At 43.6% G+C, this 27,600-nt stretch overlaps 1 protein-coding gene across 1 annotated transcript in view; it reads right to left on the bottom strand.

Moving 5' to 3' along the window:
* ADAM19 (ADAM metallopeptidase domain 19) overlaps nt 1-27,600 on the bottom strand; it is a 145,323-nt gene that overhangs the window by 49,273 nt on the left and 68,450 nt on the right. Inside the window, exons 5-7 of the mRNA XM_006863931.1 lie at nt 15,950-16,026; nt 3,400-3,592; nt 1,823-1,888 (exon numbers count right to left, since the gene is read on the bottom strand). Of these exons, the coding sequence (XP_006863993.1) occupies nt 1,823-1,888; nt 3,400-3,592; nt 15,950-16,026 (336 nt within the window). The remainder of the gene's footprint in view (nt 1-1,822; nt 1,889-3,399; nt 3,593-15,949; nt 16,027-27,600) is intronic.

Genomic DNA, 27,600 nt, shown 5'->3' on the forward strand with positions numbered 1-27,600 from the left:
GAGCTGATCTTTGAAATTTCCTGTTCAGCTCTTGCACCTCTTCAATTTTTCCATTTGCTTTGGCTTCTCTACGTTGGAGAGCAAGTTTCAGAGTCTCTTACATCAGTAAGAGCCACCTATAATGAGGTCCCTGGTGGCACCGTAGGTTAGATGTTGGGCTGCTAACTGCAAGGTTGGCAGTTTCAACTCAACTGTTGCTCCATGGAAGAAAAACAAAGCTGTAAAGAATTGTAGTCTCGGAAATCCTACATAGGGTCGCTGTGAGTAGGAATCGGCTTGATAGCAATTATTTGCCTTTTTCAGGGAGGTAGATGGTAACTATGCTATTTGGATGGATCCCAGACAGATCTGCCTTGTGATGATGAGCTGTATCCTCAAGGGAGCCCCAGGTAAGCATGCAAAGTTAGAATACCAAGAGCACTCAGCTCACCATGATGTTGCGACGACAGAAGATATGCTTAGCTATGTGGCAAACACAGGGACTGGGATCTAAACCTATTCTCCGGGTGTCAACCTAAACCTCTCTGCTTCAGATAGCTTCCTCTGATTTCCCCAAACACACTACATCCTCCATTATACACACTCTAATTGCTACACAATACCACCTTAGCAGTTACCATGTTTGGAACTATCGTTTCTTGTGCTGTTACTGTACTCTTGATGACAGGGACTGTTCTAAGCCGGAGTTGTATCTCCTGGTTTAATAGAAAACCAGGAAATCATTATTGATGAAGAAGTGAATGAATGAGCAGGATGAGTATTCATAAAATTTTAGAAACTAAGGACCCTCAAGAACCTGGCTAATTTGAAGACTATGAAAGTAAATGTTAATTCACTAGTCCTTTAGGTTAATAGTTTTCAATTTGACCTTGCATAAAATCACCCAGAGGACTTGCTAAAACATGAATTATTGTACCCCAACTCTACAGTGCAGGATTCAATGGTTTGGGGTAGAGCCCAGAATTTGCTTTTTTCTCAAGTTTCCAGGTGATGCTGTTGCTGCCAGTCTGGGGACCACATTTTGCGACACTACTGCCTTAGATATTCATCTTGTACCAACATGACAAACACATGGACAAGAAAATTGGATTCAACCAGATTCAATTATCTTTCTACTGAAAACACAGAATGTACAAATTACTATATAGAATTCATTGTTGGTGTTGTTGTTAAGTGCTGTCAAGTTGGTTCCAAGTCATAGCGATCCTATAGGGTTTCTGAGGAGCCACTGGTGAGCTTGCACCCTCCGCCAACCTTGCAGTTCAAACCAATCTTGCAATGTAGCATATTAACCCACAGCACCACACCAGGACTCCTGAAAATAAGCTCCTAAATCTAAAGGTCTTCAGACCCAGTTTGAGAAATATATATAAAATTTATATTAAAATATATATAACTACCCTGATTTACTATCTAACAATAAATCATGACCTGAAGATACTTTTCCTTGTTTGTTTTTCCCCCAACTACATTTAAAATATGGAACTCTGGTAGAGTAGTAGGTTACAAGTTGGGTTGCTAGCCACTAGGTCAGCGGTTCGAATCTACCAGATGCTCTGTAAGGGGAAGATGAAGCTTTCCACTCCTGTAAAGATTTACAGCCTTGGAAACCCTATGTACAGGATCGCTATGAGTTGGAACCAACTCCACGGCATCATGTCTAAAATGGCAAAAAGAGACCTTAACCAAAAATGAGGTCAAAATTGTATGATGAATCAGAGAAAGATGAATGCATTAGCATTTCCCCAAAGTAGTTGGAAACCTGTAATGGAAGCTGTCAAGAGAGCAATTTGTCTGCCTAAGTCTATTGCCTCCCCCTTACCTCTGCATAATCAGCCACAAGGTAAAGTTCCACATACTTCATAGAGTGTAAATCTTCCCTTTTCATCTAAGAAAAAGATAAGAGATCAGAACTGTAGAAATGGTGGACTTGGCCTCATTTAAAAAAACAAAACAAAAAAACACTAGAGTTTGCTAGCAAGCAGTGGACTTTCTTATTCATTTTGTAGCTGGACACTAGGGGCAGCCCCGGCTCCAGCAGCCACCCCGCCCACTACACTTTCTGTCCACCATCTTGATTATCACTGGCGGCTGCTCTGACACAATAGATCCAGTCCTTTGTTCTCAAACAGCAATGAGCTGGACTGGCTAATAACAGCAGACCAGAGTCCAACATACTTTGAGGGAACATGCTGTGACAATCAAGTTCCCAAAGAACAGTTAAACCACATAACCACTACTTTCAGTATAAAAAATACTCCAGGTTTGTGCATATGGCTAAGAGCTATTCTGAAAGGAGAAGCATACAGTTTTTCCCACATTTTAAACTTTCTGAAACCAGCATCTCAGCATATTTTTTTTCCTTCAGATTGTTTTCCCCATTAACTTTTTTCCCCCACAAAAACATGCACATATACACAGACTATAGTGGGCTTGAAGATGTACAGGCACACACATGCGTACACATTTTCAAATACTTTCCTTCTTGGCCCCAGGTCTGGACCTCATCATACATTCATTCACCCAACTCCATCCTTCATGGTGAGAGGGCAGTGAGTGAGGGTACCCTCAGGGCTGTGCTACACTTCCAGGGGGAGATTCCATTGGACTGGGAAGTACAGAACTCTGAGAGCACCTATCAGATGCACCAGAGCCCTGACGTGGTCAACATGGGGAAACCTCTCGCAGGGTCAGGAGCAGGATGACAGGCTTGCTGGTAACTGCTCTGAGGGAACTTCATCTCAGTGCCCAACGGCGAAGGGCAGAAGCTTCCAGAATCACCACAGGAAGCAGCAAAAAGACAAACTCCCCTGTACTCAGGGACAACGGACCTTTGCATTTACTACCCTTCTCCAGTGGCTACTCCCTGTGGCCCCTCTTAGGAAGGACCATCCTAGCTGGGGCCAAGTTCAAAGCTCTGCATAGGGCCTGCAGCTGTATGCAAAGTCCTAGGTCCGTGGAACCAAAAACAGTGGTTAAGAGTCAGACCAACAAAGCCACACCTTGAATGGGAGCCACAGCGAGAGGCCAAATCTTCTAGGGAGTTAGTTTCCTGTGGATCTGTTCAGCAGCCTGTCTCCTCTCAGGGTCCTCTCTGGTCCCCTACCCAAGATCCAGGGATCATCTTGGACTTTCTGGGGGTGGTGGTAAGGTAGACTGTTCTCTGTTACCAACCATCCAGCCCCAGAACCTCAGGGTATTTTAAATGTAATAGTGTTTTCCAAAAAAGCAGTCATTCTATCAACTAGCATACCTTGCGCTTAACAATAATTGAGAATAAAAGAAAAGAGTTACTTTCTCCTTTTCATTTCAGAAATCTCCAGGCTCCAAAGTAAAGGTTCTTAGAGGGGACAACTCTGTACCCAGGTTGACTTCTGCACTCAAAGACTCAAAACTCACCCTGCGTGGTCGCTTCTTGGTCAGGTTTGTAAACTGAAGTACCCAATCTTTGGCAGAGGGCATGGAGTGCTGGAAACCACATTTCCCTGGAGTCATCTTGAGATGTTCAGATCTGTAAATAAGGTGTTGGTCCTCACTGTCAGGGAAGGGTTCAATGATGTAGCTGAGGTTATTGTTCACAACAATCAGTCCTCTGTTGATAAAGAAAAAGAACAATCCTGGTGAAAAACCATGGTACCTCCATGAGTCTCAGTTCTCTCATTAAAAATGACCTAGTTGGATTCAATTACTGGTTCTTAACCTTAATATGTAGAAATCATAGAATAATATCATAAATATGGAGTCTTGGTGTGGCACTGCAGGATAATGCTCTAGACTGCAAGGTCATTTTGAACTGCAAGGTCGGGGGTTCAAACCCACCAGCAGCTCCTTGGAAATTCTACACAAGGTTTCTATGAGTCGGAACCTACTTGACAGTATTTAACAACAACAACAAAACAACAATATAATAAATATCACATGCAAGTAAAATTTTCCTGAAGATAATTTTTAAATGGTTGCAATTGTACATCGAAGTATTGCATTAGGTAAATCTGTTACACAAGACCTCTTTAAAGTGTTGAAGAGCAAAGATATCAGTTTGAGGACTAAGGTGAGCGTGACCCAAGCCATGGAATAGCCTCATATGTATGTGAAAGTTGGACAATGAATAAGGAAGACAGTAGAAGAAATGATGCATTTGAGTTACTGCCAGAATGCTCCTTAGAAAACAAGATGGCAAGACTTCATCTCTCACACTTCAGACAGGTCATCAGGAGGGACTAATCCCTGGAGAAGGACATCATGCTTGGCAGAGCAGAGCATCAGTGAAAAAGAAGAAGACTTCCCCAAGGAAATGACTGACAGCGTCATGACACTGACAGCAGCAATGGGCTCAAATGTAACAATTGTGAGAATGGTACAGGGCAGGGCAGTGTTTCAGTACATTGTGCATAAGCTCACCATGAGTTGGAACCCAGTCAACAGCACCTAACAACAAACAACCTTACTCTAGAGTCACTACCCCTTAGTGAGCATCTGAGGCAAGCTATAGATTTTATCCCCACAGAAATACACACACGTATGAAATGTGATGCACAACTTCAGAGGAGCCCTGGTGGTGCCTCAGTTAAGCACTCAGTGAAAGGTCAGCATATTGAACCCACTCAGCAGTTCTGCAGAAGAAAGACCTGGCAATCTACTTCCAAAAAGATTGTTGTTGTTAGATGCCATCAAGTCACTTCCAAATTCCAGTGAGCCTATGCAGGGCAGAACAGCATACTGCCTGGTCTTGCACCATCCTCAGAAGTACTGCTATGTTGGAGTCCATTGTTGCTTGTGGCCACTGTGTCAAATCCATCTCACTGAAGAGCTTCCTCTTTTTCACTGACCCTCTATCAAGTGCAATGTTCTTCTTCTGTAAAGCTAACTGCCTAGAAAAGTCTATGGGGCAGTTCTACTCTGTTACATGGGGTTTTATGAGTCTAAATCAACTTGGAAGTACACACAGTAAAGCTCATCACAGGCGTCCCTGGGTGGTACACTTGCTGCTAACTGAAAGGTTGCCAGTTTGAGTCTACCCAGAGGCACCTTGGAAAACTCAGCCATTAAAAGCATATGGAGCATAGTATTCCCCTGACATCATGGGAACTGGTTTGCTCCTCACTGGACTATAGGTTAAGAACTCCTGGATCAAAGCTCAAAATGTTCTGAAAAGACTAGACTGGGACAATTAGTACTTATAAAGCATGGTAGTACCAGTGTTCTAAAAAGCTTCCCAAATCCAACCATAGCATAGGACAAATCACAAGTCAAAACTTTATAGACTCAAAAAAAGCAGGAGAAAAAAAAAAAATAGACAGGAGAGCAGTCAGAAAAAGAACACTGTTCTGGGGTAGGGAGAGCTAGATTCTGGTCTTAGCTCTAAACACTACATGTCACATGTTCTTTGACAAACCTTTTAAATCTATCTGAGTCCCAAATTCCCTCATCTGCCCAATGAAAATGATAATTTACTAGTTTAGCAGGACTCTTGGGATGATTCTATGGAAAGACTTTTGAGTCTGGAAGCCAAAGCTAAACTGATGCCATTCCTACCAGTCCCAAGTTCACCAGGTCAGTCAGGTGAAATGATATCCACAAGCAAGCAGGGGTGATGGTATTTCTCCCCACTAGGTTACTACCAGCTGTTCCGTGGGAAAAAGATGAGGCTTTCTGCTCCCGTAAAGATTTACAGCCTCAGAAACCCTGTGCAGGGTCACTATGAGTTGGAACCAACTCCACGGCACATAACAACAACAAGGTTAAGATAGCAGTGTTGGTCTCAGAATGAAGATATTTGTCATCCACTTTATCCATTCACTCATTGAGCCCTGATTCTCTGTTAGACATAATCACTGTCCTCAAGTAATCGCAGTCCATGGGGCAGGCATTCATTCCAACAAATATTTAGCGAACTCTTGCTGTTTATTGGGCATTGCGCTAGCTGTTGAGGATGAAATAATGATTAATACAGACAAAAGACCTGCTCCCCAGAAGCTTAGAGTCTAAACACGGAAAAAAAATCGTTATACTATACACAACAAAAACACTGCCGTCAAGCTGATTCTGACTCATGCAGATGCCATGTGTTATAGAGTAGAATTGCTCCAGAGGACTTCCCTGGCTCAAATCCTTAAGGAAGTAGATCGCCAGGTCTTCTTCCACGATACAAGGTTTCATCACCCACAACACTGATAGACAAGGAATCTGAGGACTTATCTGGACTCAGCAGAAAGCATGCCATGATTTATTCTTGATCACAATCAGGAATAGTCAATGGAAGAGTGAGTAGAGTTCCATGTAGCAGGTATTTGCCATCCTTGGCACACAAAGGTGAATGCTACAGCAAGAAAATGGACCCAGGGCTCTGAGAGCAAAAGAAGCCCAGGAGTAAATCCTAACTACATTTCAAGTGTTCTAAAACCTCACACTCTCATCCACCGTGTTGTTGTTAAGTTCTGTCAAGTTAGTTCCTACTCATAGTGAGTGACCCGACATAGGATTTCTGAGGTTGCAAATCTTTGCAGGAGCAGAAAGCCCCATCTTTTGCCCATGGAGTGGCTAATGGTCTCAAATCGCTGACCTTGTGGCTAGCAGTCCAGTGCTCCTCCACCTAGCAGACTCAGAGGCTAAAGTATCCCCAATTCAGAATCTTGGCCCCTCTCAATCACCCAGACCTCCCTCTTCAGTTGCCTTAGCTGCCACCCCCACTCCAGCCCTTAGGAATCCCTACCCAAGTTGTGCTCTATGGAAAGATCTGTGTTGCTCTCAGGAAAGGAAGAGCCAAGCTCTCATGAGCAGCAGTCTTTTCCGGGTCCTATGCCTGGTTAATCTCATTTTGTGCCAGGAGCCTGCTGACTTCCCAGCTACCTTGTCCAGGCTGACGCAGCAATCCCTGCCCAGCCCCATAGCAGACACCCAGTGTGCTCCTGAACAGCTGTGGTTATGAGTGGGGCCAAGACCAAGGGTCACATCCACACCCTAGTCCAGACAGAAAAGGGCAGAGAGAACAGCTGCCCCAAGCATCCTGTTCCAAGCTATCTTCTCCTCTCAGCTGACAAAGTCCCCTTCCATCATTTCAGTTTTCCTTGATGGATACCGATGTTGGAAACAGCTTGATCATAAACCAGCCAATGGTTTATGCGTTGGGCTGAGGATGTAGAGATAACGCCCAGTGAGTGGAAAGTTTCACAGAGAAGTTGGTGAAAGTTCCAGTGTAGAGCCACAAGGTGTGTTTGATCAGATTCACTTAAAACAACGTCAGGGCCAAACAGGACAAAGAATGAGCAAAAATTTTCTGCACGGTGAGTAGTAAAAATCACATTGTTGATGTTTGCTGTTAAGTCAGCCCCTGACTCATAGCGACCCCCTGCTTTACAGAGTAGAACTGTTGCAGGGGTTTTCTTGGCTGTAATCTTTAAGGATGCAGTTCACCAGGCCTTTCTTCCACAGAGCCGCCTGAAGGGTTCAAACCACCAACCTTTAGATTAGCAGCTGATTGCAAATCTCGAACTACCCAGACTTATAGTAAAAACAAACCTCATAGGTAATTGGGGGTCAAAGATTTAAGGTCCATCAGATTCTGAACCCCATGCTCTTAGGTTCTATGTGACCTACCCTATCAGTGTTATAGGTGATGTCTATGGCACCTAACAACAACACCCCTTCCAAAAGATATGCTGGTGTCCTAACTCCTTGTTAGGAAATAGGGTCTTTGAAGATGTTATCAGTTGCCATACCGAGGAGGATGAGTCCTAATTCAGAATGAATGGTGTCCTTGTTAAAGAAGAAAAGATCCACAGAAACAGGGAGAGAGAGGGAGGTCAGCATGGGATGGTGCAACTGCAAACCAGAGAACCCCTGGAGCTACCAGAAGCTGGGAGATTCTCCCTCAAAGCCCCAGTGGAATGAACATGGCTGATACCCTGATCTCCAGCTTCCAGCCCCCAGAACTGTGTGACAATAAATCTCTGTTCTTACAGCCCACCAAAGTGTGGTACTTTGTCACAATAGCCCCAGAAAACCAATACAATACGTTAGTCCCAAATCTATGGATCGGCAGTCTCTACGATTACAACTCCCAGAGATAGCCATTAGACTATGCTACAGAATGCATTAAAAGCACATCTCCACAGGCCCACTTAGGAAGACTTGGATTCTCCAGGCCTGAGCATCTGCACTGCTAACAAGTTCCATGCCCATCCACAATCGGGAACTCTGCAGCAGAAGCCTGCCTCTTCACAGCCCACTGCCATTGAGTAATTCCAGTTCATAGTGATCTTGCAGGACAGTAGGGCTGTCCCATAAGGTTTCCAAAGCTATAAACCTGTAAGGAAGCAGACTGCACCATCTTTCTTCCAAGGAGCGGCTGATAGGTTTAAACAGCCAGCTTTGTATTTAGTAATCCATCACTTAGCCCACTGTGCCAGCAGATCTCCTGCCTTTTCATAAGGCCCCCCAAAATTCTGTATCAGGGAGTAGGCAGATCAGAGTTAGAAGAACACAGGCACAGAACAAAGGTCCTCACAGCTCTGCAATCCTGGATCCACACCACGCTTGTAATTTGCTTTGTGGGCAGCTGCAATTCTCACGCACAGCTTGGGAGTATTGGAGAGGCTGGTGCAAACCCCAGCACTTTACCAGTTTTGACAGTGGGGGAATTTCTGAGACTCCAGGCCCTCTCTGTTCCTTCTCCCTCTCCTTCCCTACCCTCTCCACTATCACAACCCATTCCTCCCAGCTGCCCTCCCTCCACTGAGCACCCACCAGTCATTTATCCTTCTAGGAGCTTCAGTTGATGAAATTCACTAAATATTAGTCCTGACATAAGCAGAACTCAGAAAGGGGAGACGGGAGGGAGCCCAGACCACACACACTACTCTCCATCCTATTCCTCATTAAGAGCTTGATACAGATGAAATTGTACAGAAGAACCCAGACAGGACAGACCGGCAACAGTTGATACGTGTTTAACCCCTGAATGACTGAAGGACTCACTCACATGCCTTTGTCTCCTTTAAGGAAATAGCCAAAAACTGCTTCTTGGGAATTTGCCAATTCAGAGTGAAACCCAATGGAACACATCCAAGCTGCCCTATGAAGGGAGTCATTCTGTTACTTTCCTCCCCTTCCCCAATCTGCATCCATGGAAAAAGAGATGACAGTAAAACTTTAAAGGTAACATGGTGGTGGAAGTGGTTGTATACCATTGAGTCAGTTCCAATTCATAAACACCCTATAAAGGATTTCCGAGGCTGTAAATTTTTAACACACTGAGCCACAAGGTCGGTTTTAATTGCAAGGTCAGAAGTTCAAATTCACCAGCTGCTCCTTGGAAACCCTATCCAGGGTCACAATGAGTTGAAATTGACTCAACAGCGCTTAACAGCAACAACAGATCTTTAAAGAGACTACTGGTGTGGTTCTGTAGGATGAGCAATGGACTGCTAATCACAAGGTTAGTGGTTCAAACCCACCAGCTACTCCTTGAAAACCCTATACAGGGACACTATGAGTAGAAACTGACCTGATGGCACTTACTAACCAATAACAAATCTTTATGAGAACAGAAAGCCTCATCCCTCTCCACAGAGCAGCTGGTGGATTTGAACTGCTGACAATGTGGTTAGCAGTCCAATACATAGCATAGAAGAGAGAAAAGAAAGCATACAGGTTACATGGGGCCTCTGGGGTAGAGTGGCAAAGCATGGGCTCCCAGAACTGAGATAGATCTGGATTCAGATTCTGGGTCTACTATTACTAGCTGTGTGGTAAGTCACTTAAATTGAGTTTGTCTCATCTGCAAAGAACAAGGAATGCTGCCCATTGACAGCACTGCTATGATAATCGACTAAATAGTTTATGCTTACTAAAAATCGGGGGGCAATGCTTACTAATAATCAGGGGGCAAAAAGGGGAATGGCACTATGGGTTAATGCTCTGGACTGTAAAGTCAGTTTGAAGCACAAGGTGGCCGGTTTAAACTCACTAGCTGCTGCTCAGAAATCAGCTGTGGGTTGGAACTGACTCGACAGCACTTAATAATAATAACAACTAATAATCAGGGGGCAAAAAAAGTAATAGGCCATGCTTACTAATAATCAAAGTAATATTTAAAAATAGCAGCAATGACCATATGAAGAGCCCTAGTGATGCAAGAGTTAATTGCTCCACTGCTAACTGAAAGGTTATATGAGAGCTGTGTGGGAGAAACAAAGACCTGGCAATCTGTTCCTAGATTTCAGCCAAAAATACCCCGTGAGGCAGTTCTATTCAGAGGGGATCACTAAAAGTAGCAAATCAACTGCATGGGACCAAACAACAGCACTATTGATGATGCATTTATATCTGGAGCATGGTTCAAAGATTTAGATTCAGCCTCCATTTAACATCTATTGATTAAGAACCTACTGTGTGTCAGTAACTGTCGGAGGCATGGGGATACAGTATGATGAAAGCAAACTTCCTGCTTTCAGGGAGCTATGATGCCAGTATTGGTGATCCCATTGTACAGCCAAGAAAACTGAGCTAGGAAGGTGAAGCAAACTGTGAACTTCTAAACCAAGTTTTGTCTGAATCCTGAATCTAAACTTCTAACCTTTGCTCTGAAAGATGCACTGGCAGCATAATGGATAATGAGCCAGGCTGCTAACCACAAGGTCAGCAGTTCGATTCTACCAGCCACTGGTAGACATGGGCACACAACCACCATCACTATTTTCCTCTGAAGGCTTCATCTGCACAGTGCCTGACACAGAGGCTGCTTTTATGATCTGCTCTGAAGAAGGAAAAGAAGATATTTTAAGGCAAACAGACCAAATCACTCCTTAGCAAATCAGTAAACAGCTTTGTTCTAGCTGTGTGTGGATAAGCCTTCTCCTCAAACTTGGGTCCCCCTTTCAGAGACTCAACCTCCCACACGGAAGATCTGGTCTACCATTGTTTTATAGATGAAAGGAAGCAAGGCTCAGAGAAAAAATAACTTGCCTGAGCTGGGTACAAATCCTTGATTTCTTAATGTCCAGGTTTGTCATTCCTGATTCCAGCCCCCACTCTAACCCAGGACTCAGCAGCTTCCCTCCCCGCTAAGGCCCATGGGAGGCACTGGCCTGGCCAAGGCAGACAAATTAGATGTGGAGAGGAGAACTCAGAGATCACAGAGCCAGGAGGTGTGGAGCTAGATCTCAAATTCAAATCTCTCGACTAAATTTTCAGTACATTCCAGGCAAGCATGCATGCGTTCATACCACAACATCTTGCATTCATTCTCTATCTCATGTTCTATCTTCTTCTCTCACAGAATCCGAGTCCAGAGACTGACGGCAATGTGTCAGCCTCATTTTCTCAAAGACAGAGCTATAACATAAAGGTGATCCATCAAATATATCACCATGCATGATTTACTGTACACCTTTGAAAGACTTTCTATATAATTAAACACACCAGATGTTCATCCATAAGATATACCATGCAGCCTTTAAAAGAATGAGATGCATTTCTGTGAACCTAATACATATGTTGAGGTGGGGGGGTGGGGGGAATAGCAGAACAGGATTATAGGGTAATCTTATTTGAAAAAACAATAAATATATAAACTCTCGATTATGTATTTCAATTATGTATACTCCAACAGGGATGTGGAGCTGTGGGTTAATATTCTGAACTACAAAGTTGATTTGAACCAGAAGGTCGGTGGTTCAAGTTCACCAGCCGCTCCTCGGTAACCCTATACAAGATCACTATGGGTCGGAACCAACTCAACACGGTACTTAACAACAACAAGGATTATTGATGGTTGGAAGGGTGAGGACAGGATAAAGAACTTTTAATTTTTTTGACTTTGTACCTGAATTACTTGCATGTTTAACAATAAACCTGTATTTGTTATGTAATGGTAGTTTTTAAATAAATATTTTTCTTTTAGAAAAACTTACCAGTGAGGTTTAAAAACATATTTTTTACCACAATATCCTTCCTGCTGACACACACAGTGTTTCTCAGAATCCCCAGGTTCAATCAAGGACATGTCACGACTGTTCTCTCCAGATTTCTTCACAAATAGCAATTGCTCCACATACAGTGTGTGGCTGTTGTTAGCTACTCACCTCATATTAGAGTGTAAAATAGTTGTGCATGTAAGAAGTTGTCTAAGCATTTAGAGGAGGGCAACTTTGGCAGGCGGGGGCTGGGGGCGGGAGGTGGTGGCTGTAGATACTCAACACTCCCAATATAATGGTATGTCATATGCTTTTATTGGGATAGTTTATATGTGTCCCTAGCTTCCATTCTCAAAGGAGTCTTTGGCCTAAATAAGATTTAAAATCACTATGTGGCATATCTAAGGAGTTCTGGTAGTGTAATGGTTATGAGTTGGGCTGCTAACCTCAGGGTCAGCAGTTGGAAACTACCAGCTGTTCCGTGGGAGAAAGATGAGGCTTTCTGTTTCTGTAAAGATTTACAGCCTCAGAAACCATATACAGCATCACTATGAGTTGGAACCTACTCCACAGCATATAAGCAACCAACCAACATGGCATATCTATCTATGCTTCCCTCCCACCAAAAAAAAAGAATGTTTCTAGAAAAATATATAAGAAACTGATAACAGAATCTGCCTCTAGGGAATGGGGATTTGGAAATCTGAGATGAGAAAGAGACTTGGTTTTCACTCTTTTGTACTATTTGAATTTATGTTTACTATGGACGTGCATGATGTCTGTGATTAAACTAGCCCCAAACAACTGCTTTGGAGAAAAGAGGGAGCTCAGCAACCATCTAAAAACTCAGCTGAATCCCTCTGTATTGATATCAATAGTCTGATAGCCAATTAGCCACTTGGTATAAATTCTATTTTCTTCAATCACAATGAATATGCTTCTAGGAGAGAAGTACAATTGCTATGGAGATTTTCCATTGCAGCATCGATTTATGAAGTGTGGGGGACGATTTGGGAGTACGTGGGTTTGACCACTTCTCAAAAGTTGGAACAGAACCATCTGGCACAAGTCTCTAGTTCCTAAATCAATCTTGTCTGCAAAGACACCCTTGGTTTCTTAAGGTGTGTGGTGAGAAGGCTGGGAAACCAAGCAGGGGAACCCCACCAGAGTGCAGCATGCAAAACAGAAACACATGGACGGCTTCCTGATTTCCCAGGTCAGCCCAGCTGCAGGCGTGATTTACAAGAGACTGAGTCAAGTTCCCACTGCTCCAGACCAAGGGGACAGAGGAAGAGGCAGAGAGAATTGGGGCACACCTGCATGTTTCTATTCCTTCTTGGACAGGACTTTGTTTACTTGCAGACTGCAGGTGGTGGTGGCTGGGCCTGCAAACACCACTGCCAGACCACTTGGCTTGGCTCAATCAGGTCATTTGAGCAGGGGATTTGGGGCCACTCTGTTATCACTTCCTAACCAAAGCTTGTTTCCTGCCTAATTCCCTCCAGACGACTCAGCACACAGCCTTACAGGAGAGGCATGCCCAATTTATAAACAGACAAGTGGAATCTGTAGCATGGGAAGCCTTCACTTTGTTTGGGAGCCTGGATAAGCTTAGCAGGGCTTCACTGTCGTGAGCTTATGCACTGGACAGCAGTCAGTTTGATCCACGAGGTTGGTGGTTCAAGCTCACCAGCTGCTCCTTGGAAACCCCATACAGGGTCGCTAAGGGTCAGAAACAGCTTGACAGCACTTAACAACAACATAATGCAGGGTCGCTATGAGTGGGAACCGACTTGACAGCACTTAATAACAACAACAATCATGGGCACCCATTTTACAGAAGAGAAAATTGAGGGTTCAATGATGTTTCAATGTCTATGTTTCCTCTACCTAGAGCAAGAAATGGACATAAAGTGATGATGGTGGTGTGCCACCAAGTCTGTTCTAAGTCATAGCGATCCTGTATATGATTTCCGAGACTGTAAATCTTTGTTGTTGTTTTTGTTAAGTGCCATCAAGTTGGTTCTAACTCATAGCAACCCAGTATAGCATTGCCGAGGAGCTATTGGTGAGTTTGAACCACTGACCTTGGGGTTCAAACTGACCTTACGGTCCAGCGCTTATCCTACAGCGCCACACCAGAACTCTCAGAGATATATAGTAGACACCCAATATTAATTTCTGAATGAATGTGACAATTATTGAATGACTCAGTCCACTGATAAAGAGAAGAGTGCTACACAGTGGAGTCACCTCATACCAGAAGAAGAGTCAGTAGTGAACCTAACTTCTTAATTTCACCTTCATTGATGTCACATGGGTGACTTGAAATTGGTTCTAGTGGAAGTATTTCTATAAGCATATTGGCAGATGATACAAATCAGGTTTGTTTTAGTTTTTTGTTTTTATCAGAGAACCAGCTTTCCAGCATACTAGATATAACACTGGGTGGCCAAACGATCAAGTCCTTGGTGGCTTGTTGAAAGGTTGGTTGGTTTGAGTCCACTCAGAGGTGTCTTGAAAGAAAGACCTGGTAATCTAGTTCTGAAAAACAAGCCACTGAGAATCCTATGGGGCACAATTCTACTCTGACACAAATAGAGTTGTCATGAGTCAGAAGGGACTTGACAACAACTGGTTTCTGGTTTAAAAGAAAATGGAGGAAAAAGTGGCAGGGATCTACATAATGAATGTTTATGACTTCAACATACATATTGTTGTAAAATGCTGTCAAGTCAGTTCCGATCCATAGGACCCTGTAGAGGGTTTGCAAGGAATGACTGGTGAGTTTGAACCGCTGACGTTGTGGTTTAAACCGACTTTGTAGTCCAGCATATTAACCCATAGCACTATACCAGGACCCCACCCTATATATACAAGGCAGTTGGGTAAGCTGATGGAGAGAAATAAATATTTGATATAGAGTTTTGTTCTCAAGGACCATCCATCCTCAGGTATAAAACTTCAGTCTATGCACAAATCACCGGGGGTCTTGGTAAAATACAAATTCTGATTCTGTCAGTTTGAGTAGGACCTAAGACTCTGTGTGCTGAACAAGCTCCCAAGTGGTATCAATGTGAACATGTATAGACCAAACCTGGAGAAGCAAGGCTCTGGGAGCTTACTGTGGGCTGGCTCTGGGCCAGGGAAGCCCTAAATGTTCTGTATCTATTAACACCACTTCAGTGCCATTGAGTTGATTCCAACTCATTGCAATCATGTAGGACAATCACGTAGGAGCTTGTTTAGAGGGTTTTTAAGGCTGTACATCTTTATGGAGTCCTGGTATGTCACTGTGGGTTAATGAGCCAGATTGCAAAGTCATTTGAACTGCAAGGTTGGTGGTTCAAGCTCACCAACTGCTCCTTGGAAACCCTACACAGGATCACTTTGGGTTGGAATTGACTCGACAGCACTACACAACAACACATCTTTATAGAAAGAAGCAAAGTATCACATCTTTCTTCTACAGTGTGGCTGGTGGGTTGGAACTGCTGATCTTTCAGTTTGCAGCTGAGCACTTAGCCACTGTACCCCCAGGATTTCTTTCCTCATACCACACACAGGCACACAATATTTTTATTCACATTCTGCAAATGAGACCATAGAGGCCCAAAGTCAGCTCACTGGTCAGCTGCCACAGTCAGACCCAGGTAGTCTGGGTCAAGGAATAAAGAATAATCCTCTTTCCAAAATGCTATCCAGCTAGAACTTTTGCTGATTTTCAATCTAGAAAATGAGTATCACTGCCTCTCTTTTCTACCTCACTGCCTTCATGTACCACCAGAGAATAGAGATGGAGAAGTGGGAATGCTGAAACTCACCAGGTTCAAGTTCCTCAAAGAAACTGGAAGCTTCTTTGTGAATTTGTGGATTTTCTAGGATTTCCCTGGGTTCATCCCACTCCCTTCACAGAGCTGGCTTGAACGCATTATTTAATCGTCTCCTTACCAAGGTTCTTGCCCCGGGCCAGCCCTCCTTGTCTCCAAAACTCTATCTTTTGGGAAAAGTGGGAGCCTTCAGGGAGCGCTTACCTAATTCCCCGGCAGGTACTGAGTGTGACACTGGACACTTCGGCCTTCCTCACTGTCCCGTGGTAGAAGCAGTGATCCTAGCAAGGAGAAAGGAGGTGGTCAGGCCAAACAACAATGATAAGCTTGACAATGGTGGTCACTCATGAAACTCAAAGATGATTCATAGCAAAAGACCCAAGCCTGCTGCCATTGACTCATAGCAACCCTATATGACAGACTAGAACTGCCCCATAGTGTTTCTAAAGCTGTAAATCTTTACGGACACAAACTGCCACATCTTTCTCTGGTGGATTTGAACTACTGACTTTCAGGTAACAGGTGAGCATTAACCACTGAGTCACCAGGGCTCCTTAGATGATTCATAGTTTATTATACATCTACCTTAACCTCAACATGTAACAATCTGCAGAGCTTTCCATTTTACCATTTTTATTCTGACAATAATCCTGTGAGGCAGTTTAGAACCAGAGGCCATCATCCCCCTCCAAAGAGATGAAGTGACTGAGACACAGAGAAGGAACGCCATCTGCCAAAGTTCTCACTGCTCATTGGAGAACAAATTTCATCCAGAGCTCTTTCCATGACACAAGGTTGATCATGGGACACTTAGACTTCTGGAGGATCCTTCCTCCTCCCTTCCCAAAGTCTCTTACTTTGAACACCTGCCATGGGAAGGGGGAGGAGTGCCCCCAAAGTGTATGTCCACCTGGAACACCAGAATGTGAACTTATTTGGAATCAGGGTCTTAGCAGAGGTAATGAAGATAAGGTTATACTGGATTAGGGTAGACCCTAATTCTAAAGACTAATTCCTTATCATCAGAGTTGTTGTTAAGTGCCGCCAAGTACGTTCCAACTCATAGCGACTCTGTATAGGGTTTCTGAGGAGGGACACAAAAAGACCCACACAAAGAAGAAAGCTATGTGATGACAGGGGCAGAGACTGAAAATGATGCTGCCACAAGCCAAGGGACATCAAGGATTGCTGACAGCCATTAGAAGCTAGGAAGAGGCAAGGAAGGACCCTTCCCTACAGCCTTGAGAGGGAGTATAGTCCTGTCAGCACCTTGGTTTTAGACTTCTGGCTTCCATAACTCTGAGAGAATCAGCTTCACTAGCTGCCTGGTTTGTGGTCATTGCTAATACAACCCATCTCCTCCTCAGCTCATGAGGATTTTCCTCCCCTGAAGCCCTTTACATCTGGATCATACTTAATTCAGCACCTACATCCATGAGCTTAATTCTGCTCTCTAGTCATTGCCGTTGCCTCACGGCCATCTGTTCTCCTCAACCACTGTTGAAAACCACTAGGTGCCAGGCACTGAGCTAGACCTGGGAGATCCCACAGTGAGCAGATAGACAGTGTTCCAGCATCCATAGTGCTTGTGACCTTGTGGGAATCAGTCAATAATTAAAGGATGTCACTATAAACTACCAAGTAGGACAATCAGAGCACTTAAGGAAGCAAACCAGGACACTGTTGAGAGTGCTAAAATTGAAGCCAGGCAAACCAGGAGTGTCCCAGGCTAACTGAGGGTCTAACAACAAGAGACGCATTCCTTCAAGCATCTTGCCAAACAGGTCAAGAAAAATAAGCTGGTCAGACAGAGAGAGAGTAAACCCCCAGATTTACCTGGTAAACCAGGTTCTGGAAAGGTCTTAAGAAGGATACAAGCTATAGAGTTGTAGACATGGACACTTCCTCTTTACCTCTAATGCCCCAAGCCTGAGCAAGCTCGATCATAAATACTCCTGCCTGTGCTATGGAACAATCCAAGTGATCCTTCACCGGAACTATGCTTGCTTGCAATATTCTGTCTGTCCCCAGCAGGCAGGGCTGTGACCCAGAAGACAGCTAATCCATTTGTCTATATTCTCAGGCTCCAAGCACTTCCAGTTCAATGCATGAATACAGCCAAGTAATTAAATTCATGCATTTTGGCACCATCCAGTCTTCCATACCTATTCACTATGTAATAGTTCCCCAGCTCCTCTGACCTTCTGTGTCTGCAACCCCTACCTTGCAGAGTGGTTGTAAGAATAGTACAGATAAAAGAACAAAAGCAGTGTACTGGGCTCACAGCAGTTGGCAATAAACATTAGGGATCATATTGTTGTTGTTAAGTGCTGTCAAGTCAGTTCTGACTCATAGCGACCCTGTATAGGGTTTCTGAGGAGCAGATGGTGGGTTTGAACTGCTGACCTTGTGTTTCACTGTCCAGTGTTGATCCTACAGTGCCACACCATATTATTATTAGAATCTCCTTAGTCAAAGGCAGAAGGTGGCCTCTTGGGGCCTGGAAGCCCATCATGAGACCGAATCCATGGCCTTTGCCTCACCAATTCTATATATCCTGCCTATCTGGGGCCATGCATCCAGGCCAGAGCACAAAGGTCACAGGCTGGCACTCAACTCAGGGTCTTTCTGTAGACCATGGGTGCCCTTTCATCTGCTGATAAGCCAATGGATGGGCGTGTGGCTACTCTGCCCATTCAAGCTCAAGGGGTAAGGAAGAGGCACATGTACTACTGCCTCCCTCAGCATCAAACTTTCCTGGACTTTAAACAAGGCAAACCCCACTACCAGTCAGTTCCCTCACGCTCTTGCCCAGACCAGGGGACGTCCCCAAGTATCTGTGAAAGAAGGTGGGCAGGCCAAGCTCTCCTTCCAGTCAGGTTTCCTCAACTTTCAAATACCAGCCCAGCACTTGGCTTCTGTATGCCACCCTGATCTCTGGGGCATGGGGGCTGAACATCAAGCACTAAAGTTCTGAACCTGGTCCCTGCAATTCAGGACTGGGCCAAGGAACCCCAAAGCACAAGGCTTCTGGGGTGAAGAGTGGGGGCCAGTTTTCCAGGGAAGGGAGTCCAGCTAATATGGGACAAATGGGGTTCAGAGAAGTTGGAGGGAGTAGAGGATTTTTAAAATTCTGGAACCTCTAGAATTCAAATCCTAGGATGAGTATGAAGAATCCCTGTACATGGAATGATGCTATCTTCTTATCTTTGGAATGAATGATGTTGACATTGATCACAGCCTGGGTGCTCTCTGAAATGCCATGTTGTTGTTCAGTGCCGTCAAGTCGGTTCCACCTCACTATTCAAACTGACCTTGCTGTACAGTACGTTGTCTTGCAACTGACTTTCTTCACATTCTTTACAATCTGAACAGAGTTCTCACGTACACTGGAGTTCAGGTGTCACACCATAGGATAAGAACTGGACTGCTAACCACAAGGTCAGCAGTTCAGACCCACAAGCTTATCCTTGGAAACCCTATACAGGGTCGCTAGGAGTCGGAACCAACTCAACGGCAGTTACCAACAATAACGCACATATGTTATCACACGTGATAGTAAAACCTGGCATTTACTATTAGTAACAATCAGTGCTAAGTCTAACTAGCTCTTACTGCTTGATTAACAGCATACATAGATGTTTTCATTTTAATTCTGACTACAGCCTTATGAAGTAGATATTACTACTGCCATTTTTCCGAGGTGAAACTAAAGATTAGATTATTACAATGTTTTAAGTCATTCACAAGATCACATAATAGCCTAAACCCAGACTCCAGGCTCTGACCCACTCTCAGCTGGGACCCCCAAGTGATGGGTTCTAATTCACCACCACCAACATGTGAAGTGGTGGTTGTTGCGATGTATATTGAGGCTATAAATCTTTGCAGAAGCAGAAAGCCTCATCTTTTTCCCTCAGAGCAGCTAGTGGACTCAAACTGTCAATCTTGTGGCTTGAAGTCTACACTAAGGAGCCACCGTGCTCCCATATGCAAGGTTGTTGTTGGTAAGTACCATCGAGCCAGTTTGACTCATAGTGACTCTGCATAGGGTTTCCGAGGAGCTGGTGGTGAGTTTGAACTGCCAACCTTGAGGTTCAAACCGACTTTGCAGTCCTGTACATTATCCTGTGGTGCCACAAGAGAGGAAAACCAAAACAAAACAAAACAAAAGGCTGTTGCTGTCTAGTGGTTTCTGACTCCAGGTCAGAATAGAACTGTTTCTTCACAGGGTTTCCTTGGCTGTAATCTTAGAGAAGTAGATCTCCAGACCTTTTGCTACAGTAGTGCTGGGTGGCTTCAAACCCCCAATGTATCAACTACTAGCTGTGAGCAAATCTTTTGTACCACCCAGCGACCTCCATGAAAAGGCGGCAGTATTATTCTAATTTAAGTCTAATAAACTGAGGATCATGGAGAGTATGTGACTGATTCTAATACAGACAAGACTTGACCTCACATCTCCCCTGCACGTCACTTTCCCAGCATAGAATGGTGTGCTGCCTCTCCTAGCAACAGCAGTCCCATCAAAGTGCATAAGACGTCATTTGCCAAAGCTTTACTGTCCTCTAGCACCATAAGACACTGAGGACTAAGCCCAGGCACTAATGGGCTATCTGAACTCACACGGGCTCTTTTTGCTCTTCTGCTCCCAATTTCTTCATCTATAAAATGTGGGGCTAGAAGAGCTTTTTTTTCATTTTGAGTTTGATAATTTATTAGTATTTTCAGTAAAGACATTCATCTCAGTCATTTCTCTCTCCCATCTTGACCTTAGCAAAATATTTCATTTGGGTCAAGAAAATAATATGCAGGAGACGGATAAGTACTACCATAACATATACAGGAAAATGAACAAAATTGGAAAGTTTGCTTACGTTGTTGCTGTTATTGTTAGGTACTGTCGAATCAGTACAGACTCACAGGGATCCTTTGCACAACAGAATGAAACACTGCCTGATCCTGGGCCAACCTCACAACTGTTGCTATGCTTGAGCCCACTGATGCTGCCACTGTGCCAATCCATCTCATTGAGAGTCTTCCTCTTTTTCTCTGACCCCCCACTTTACCGAACATGATGTCCTTCTCCAGGGACTCGTCCCTTATGATAATATGTGCAAAGTATGAGAGACAAATTCTGGCCATCATAGCTTCTAAGAAGCAGTCTGGCTGTACTTCTTCCAACACAGATTGGTTTGTTCTTTTGGTGGTCCATGGTGCTTTTAATATTCTTCTCCTACATCATAACTCAAATGAATCAATCCTTCTATGGTCTTCTTTAGTCATTGCCCAACTCTCGCATACATATGAGGTTACTGAAAATACCATGGCTCGGGTCAGGCGCACTTTAGTCCTTAAGCTGAGTTAAATTCATGTATCTTGATATTAAATCATGTAAGTATGAACTAATAGTTCTATATACATTTGCACTGTTTTATTTGGGGCTTATTCTAAATGTAAATGCAAGCAAACAAAATATTGGGAACTGTTTTATTTTTTTAAAAGACGTGAACACCTGAAGAAATTAATAATTGTATGAATGAGGAGATACACTTTCTGTACTTTGTCCATGCGTTTAAGTTACTGATTTGTGGAATTCAAATTGAATTTATCTTACTAATAGAATACTAAGTATATATGTATTGACCAATGGCCTCACAAAAGCATATTTTAGATACTGAAAATAGAAGGAAAGAAAATGCATCTTCAAACATGCTATAGAGTCTCTGACCATATATACTTTGTTCAGTGTGTTGTGGAGGGTTTGGGGTGGTTTTTGTTTTTTGCTTTTTTGTATATTTGGAAGAGCTTTTTACAAATTCCCATAAGGATGAGTGATTCATCTTACCCTTCCATAATCCAAAGAGTCAGATATTAACATATCCAATTATCAGATGCTGCTGTTAAGTACCATAGAGTCCGTTCCGACTCACAGTGACCCTGTACAGGGTTTCAGAGGCTTTAAATCTTTACAGGAGCAGAAAGCCTCATCTTTCTCCCACGGAACAGCTGGCAGTTTCGAACTGCTGACCTTAAGGTTCACAGCCAATTTGTAACCACTACGCTACCAGAGCTATCAGATGAGGACACTCAAAATCAATGTGGTCAAAAGGGTTGTTTAAGGTCACATAGCTAGGAAAAGCCAAGACTATAGACCTGACCTTCAGATTCCAAGCCCTGCAGCTCTTTTTATTGGAACACATTCACAACCTATTCCCCCAATGATCGGGGCTAAAGAGCTCACTGATGAGTCTTGATAAGCTTCCCAGAATGCCCGCTAACCCAGGCCAAGTTTGGAAACAGTGCGGACCTCAAAATTTGGGTAAAGTGCAGCTGAAAGGTTTAATGCATTCCCATTTCTCTTTGAGTTAACTTCCAAATAAGATTGCTGACTGGGAGCCACATGAAACTGGGTGGAAGGGTTGTAAGAGGTGGTGTGGATTCAATTATGTCCCCAGAACAAAGTTGTTGTTTTTGTCAAGTGCCCTGGAGTTGGTTCACACTCACAGCAACCAGGAGCAGCTGGTGAGTTTAAACCCCCAATTTTGAGATCCAATGCTCATGGATGGACTCCTGGTATGGCGCTGTAGGACCAGGTCAACAGTTCAAACCCACCAGCTGCTCTTTGTAAACTCTATATGGGATGTATCACTATGAGTCGGAACTGACTCCAAGGCACTTAACAACAACGATGCCCATGGTTATTATTCCATTTGGGAATTGGGTGCCTCCATTATGCTAATGAGGCAGAGTATGATATTTTTAATAACCTTAAATGCATGCAAAAGTTGAACAGTGAATACGGAAGATTGTAGAAGAATTGATGCATTTGAGTTTTGGTGTTGGAGAATATTGAAAATGCCATGGGCTGTCAAAAGAACTAACAGATCTGTATTGGAAGAAGTGCAGCCAGCGTGCTCCTTAGAGGCCAGGATGGCCAAACCTCATCTCTCATACTTTGGACATACTGTCATAAGGGACCAGTCACTGGAGAAGGATATCATGTTTGGTAAGGTGGAGGGTCAGAGAAAAAGAGGGAGACCCCCAGTGAGATGGATTGGCAAAGTGGCAGCATCAATGGGCTCAAGAGTGAGGTTGGCCCAGGACCGGGCAGTGTTTCATTCTGTTGTGCATGGGGTTGCTATGAGTTGGCAGCAACTCGATGGCACCTAACAGCAACAACATATCGTGAGTCAATCTCCTTGAGATATAAATAAGTGAACAGAGAAAGAGTTGTTATTAGGTGCTGATTCATAGCACAACAGAACGCAACACCATCTGGTCCTATGTAGCTTCACAATTGTTGTTAAGCTTGAGCCTACTGCTGCTGCCACTGTGCCAAGGCACATGGAGATCTCCAAGAAACCAGGAAGCAGAAGCTGAAGCAATAAGGACATTCCCTGGATGCAACAGAGAGATCAAATGCTCCCTTAAAGCCAGAGCTCTAAGTACAGACTTCTAGTCTCCTAAACTGTGAGAAGGAGCGTGCTACTAACTGCAAGGCAAGCAGTTCAAATCTATCAGTTGCTCCATGAGACAGAGATGAGGCTTTCTGCTCCTATAAAGATTTACAGCCTTGGAAACCTATATAGGATTGCTGTAAGTTGGAACTGAATCCACAGAACAAAATTATCACCAAACTGTGAGAACTGGCATGGCACTTTAGGATAAGCACTGGACCAGCCACTCCTCTGAAATCCTATACCGAGTCCCTGTAAATTGAAATTGACTCAACCGCACTTAACAACAAATGTGAGGCGATTACAAGAAAATCCATCAGAAGAGATGGACTTGGAAGGCTGCAGTGCTAGGCTTCCTTTATGAGCAATTTCAAGATATAAACATCCGTCTGTGTGAGATCCCATGTGCAGGATAACCAACAACTGCCCAGAAGGGTGCGGTAAGAAGGGCAATGCCCTGAAGCCTTTTCTAACTTGCTCTTCTGTCTAACAGGACCTTCAGGTCCAGGATAAGTTCAAACACCATAACAAAAGCAGCTTGAGAAGACTAAGTCCAATATTACAATGAAATATGCAAAGACTTGGAGTTAGAAAACCAAAAGGAAAGAACATGCTGATCATTTCTCAGGCTAAGGGAACTTATGAAAAACTTTAAGCCTTGCCTTGAAATATTGAAGGATTCTAAGGAATCCTAGTGTGACATTGTAGGAGAAGCACTAGACTGCAATGTAGGTTTGAACCACAAGGTTAGTGGTTCAAACTCAGCAGCTGCTTCTAGAAAACCCTATACAGGGTCGCTATGAGTTGGAATTGACTCAACTGCACTTAACAAAAACAGCAAAATGGGCAAAATATTGAATGATATAAAAAGCATCAAAAGATGCTGGAAGGAATATACAAAGTCACTGTACCAAAAAGAAATGGTCAATGTTTAACCATTTCAAGAGGACGCATATGATCAACAGCCAATGATACTGAAGGAAGAAGTTCAAGGTGCATTGACTGCATTGGCAAAGAACAAGGATCTGGTAATTGATGGAACACAAATTGAAATCTTTTAACAAATTGATGAAGCACTGGCGGCATTCACTCATCTATGCCAAGAAATTTGGAAGACACCTACCTGGCCAACTGATGGGAAGAGATCCATATTTGTACCCATTCCAAAGAGAGGAGACCCAATGGAATATGGAAATCTTCAGACAATTTCATGAACATCTCATGCAAGTAAAATTTTGCTAAAGATAATTCAAAAATGGCTGCAACAGTATACTAACAGAGAGCTTCCAGACAGGTTCAAACTGGATTCAGAAGAGGCCGTGGAACAAGGGATATCATTGCTGATATCAGATGGATCTTGGCTGAAATCAGAGAATATCAGGAAGATGTTTACCTGTGTTTTACTGACTTTGAAAAGGCTTTCAATTGTGTGGATCATGACAAGCTATGGACAACATTGTGGAAAATGAACATTCAGAACAGTTCATGAGGAACCTGTACATAGAGCAATGGGTTGTTTGAACAGAACAAGGAAACACTGAATGATTTAAAACTAGGAAAGGTGTATGCCAGCATTGTATTCTATCACCATACTTATTCAACCTGCATGCTGAGCAAATGATTCAAGAAGCTAGATTATAAGAAGAAGAATATGGCATCAGGACTTGAGGAAGACTCATTAACAACCTGTGATATGCAGATGATACAACCTCGCTTGCTGAAAACAAAGAGAACTTAAAATACTACTGATGAATATCAAAGACCACAGCCTTCAGTATGGGTTGCACTTCAGTATAAAAAAAAAACAAAAATACTCATCACTGTACCAAAAAATAACATCAAAATAAATGAAGAAAAGCTTGAAGTTGTCAAAGATTTAATTTTGCTCAGATCAACCAGCTGCACTCATGGAAGCAGCAGTCAATAAATCAAATGATTTGCATTAGGCAAATCTACACAAGACCTCTTTAAAGTATTGAAGATCAAAGATGTCAATCTGAGGACTACCCAAGCCATGGTATATTCAATAATCTCATATGCATGTGGAAATTAGACAATGAATAAAGAAGACCATAGAAGAATGATGCATTTGAGTTATGGTACTGGAGGAGACTATTAAAAGTACTACGGACTGCTAAAACAACAAACACATCTGTGTTGGCAGAAGTATAGCCAGAATGCTCCTTAGACTCCAGGATGGCCAGACCTCATCTCTCATACTTTGGACATATTATCAAGAGGGACCAGTCCCTGTAGAAGGACATCATGCTTGGTAAAGCATGCTTGGTCAGTGAAAAAGAGAAAAACTCCCAACGAAATGGTTTGGCACAGCGGCAACAACAATGGGCTCAGGAGTAGCAACAGTGTAAGGCTGGCACAGGACTGGGCAGTGTTTCTTTCTATTGTGTATAAGGTCACTATGAGTTGTTACTGACTAGACATCACCTAACAACAATAACAACAGTGAGCTATTTCCAAAAGTATGGAACCCTGGGTCTATGAAATTGTGGTTGCTGTTAAGTGCTATGAGTCGGTTCCCACCCACATGTATTTCTGATACAGCACCAGTAGATACCTAAAACAGTAAATAACCAGTTGCCACAGGGCTCAAGTCTTAGGTGGCACAAATGGTTAAGTGCTTGGTTACTAGCCCAAAGGTTGGCAGTTAGAACCCACCCAGAGGTGCGTCATAAGGAAGATCTGGCAATCTTCTCCAGAAAAGGCACAGCCTTGAGTAACTTACGGAGCACAGTTCTACTCTTACAGGTGTGGTTGTCATCAGTTGGAATGGACTCAACAGCAACTGGATTTGGGGGTTTAGGTCCCATGGTTCAGCTAAAATGGGCTTCAGTAAACAAATCCCCTAGAAGGAAGGGGATTCTGATGATGAGGGTAAGATCTTTTCACTCCTTGTTTCTGAAAAACCATTACACATCTGCCTGATGCAGAGGCAGAGAGAGCACAAAGAACAAGGAAATCACCAGTCATGAAGTCACAACATTCCATCTCAGCTCCTTGGCCCGAGGGCGCCACCCCAGAGGGCTTACACAGCAGGAAGCATGAGCTCATGGCCAACTTGTGGACTGAGACCCATTCTTGATTTCTGGGGTACAGAAGTGGCAAGAGCCAAACTCGGAAAAGGGTGACTTTGTAAAGTCTTAACAGTTAAGGGCTTTCTAAGAATACTTATGCCCATCCCCACCCCCAGAGGCAGAGAACAGAGGTCTCAGTGAAGGGAAGATTCCAGAGGATGGAGTCACCACTGGACAGCTTCCCAAGAAAGACGACCAGCTGACTTGCCTTCTGCAGACACTGGCAACACTCTGGTGCTGTTGGTTCAGTTCCAACTCACAGTGACCTTGTATAGGGTTCCAAGGAGCAGCTGAAGAGTTTTGAACTGCCAACCTTGTGGTTCAAACCAACCTTGTGGTCCACTTTTTATCTTACAGTGCCATACCAGGACTCCAGAGCCTTGTTTCCTGTATAGTTTGTCTATTCAGCCATTGTTCATAGAACTCTGAAAAGCTGTAAGAATATGCCAACTCCTTTATCCTTAATCCAACCTCATCAAGGACAGCCTTGATCTTCTCAAGAAATCATCCTCATTTTCCCTCTTGCCCTGCACAGTCCTGATGAAACCAATTATCCAAAATATTTCCTCAGCTACTATGGTCTCAATTTCTCGAAATGTAACTTGCTTGGGTCCTTTTCCTCATTCAGGGATAATCTGTAAAGAGACTGTGGTTGTTAGTTACCACTGAGTAGACTCAGGCTTATGGAAACTCCATGTGTGCAGAGGAGAACCATTCACAGGGTTTTCAAGGCAGTGAGGCCACTAGGTCTGTCTTCGAGGCACCTCTCTATGGTTTCAAACCTTTTGGCTAGTATTCGAGGGCTTAACCATTTCCTTTACTCAAGGACTCCGAACGATTGATAGTGGCTGACTTTGTCTTGTTAAACATTTGCACTCGTGCAATATTTGAAAGAATGGGCCACGTGGGAATCTCAGGTTCCAATTGAGCACTGAGGCAGAGAGACCCTCCTACCATCTTCTATACCACATTTCCAAGGTCATCATACCACTAGCGTGCATAATGCTTTGCTCCAAAAGCAAAAGATCACAGCTCTGTCCAGAGTCCATCTTTTCTTCCCTTCTCTACCCCTTCCCCATCAGCCCAGAGTCTGAAAGGGTCATTCTGGTCCATGATTCCTTATTTTCAGCACTACTGACATTATGGGCTAAGTAATTTCTTGAGGTGGGGTCTGTCCTGTGTGTTGTAGAATCACTGGTCTCTACCCACCAGATGTTAACAGCAACCCCTCTCCATTTCTTTCAAAAATGTCTCTAGACAATGCCAAGTGTATCTTGGGTGGGTGGGTGGGGGGGAGTTACAT

This window comes from Chrysochloris asiatica, unplaced genomic scaffold (assembly GCF_000296735.1).
Source record: "Chrysochloris asiatica unplaced genomic scaffold, ChrAsi1.0 scaffold00057, whole genome shotgun sequence".
In the NCBI taxonomy this organism is placed as follows: Eukaryota; Metazoa; Chordata; class Mammalia; order Afrosoricida; family Chrysochloridae; genus Chrysochloris; species Chrysochloris asiatica.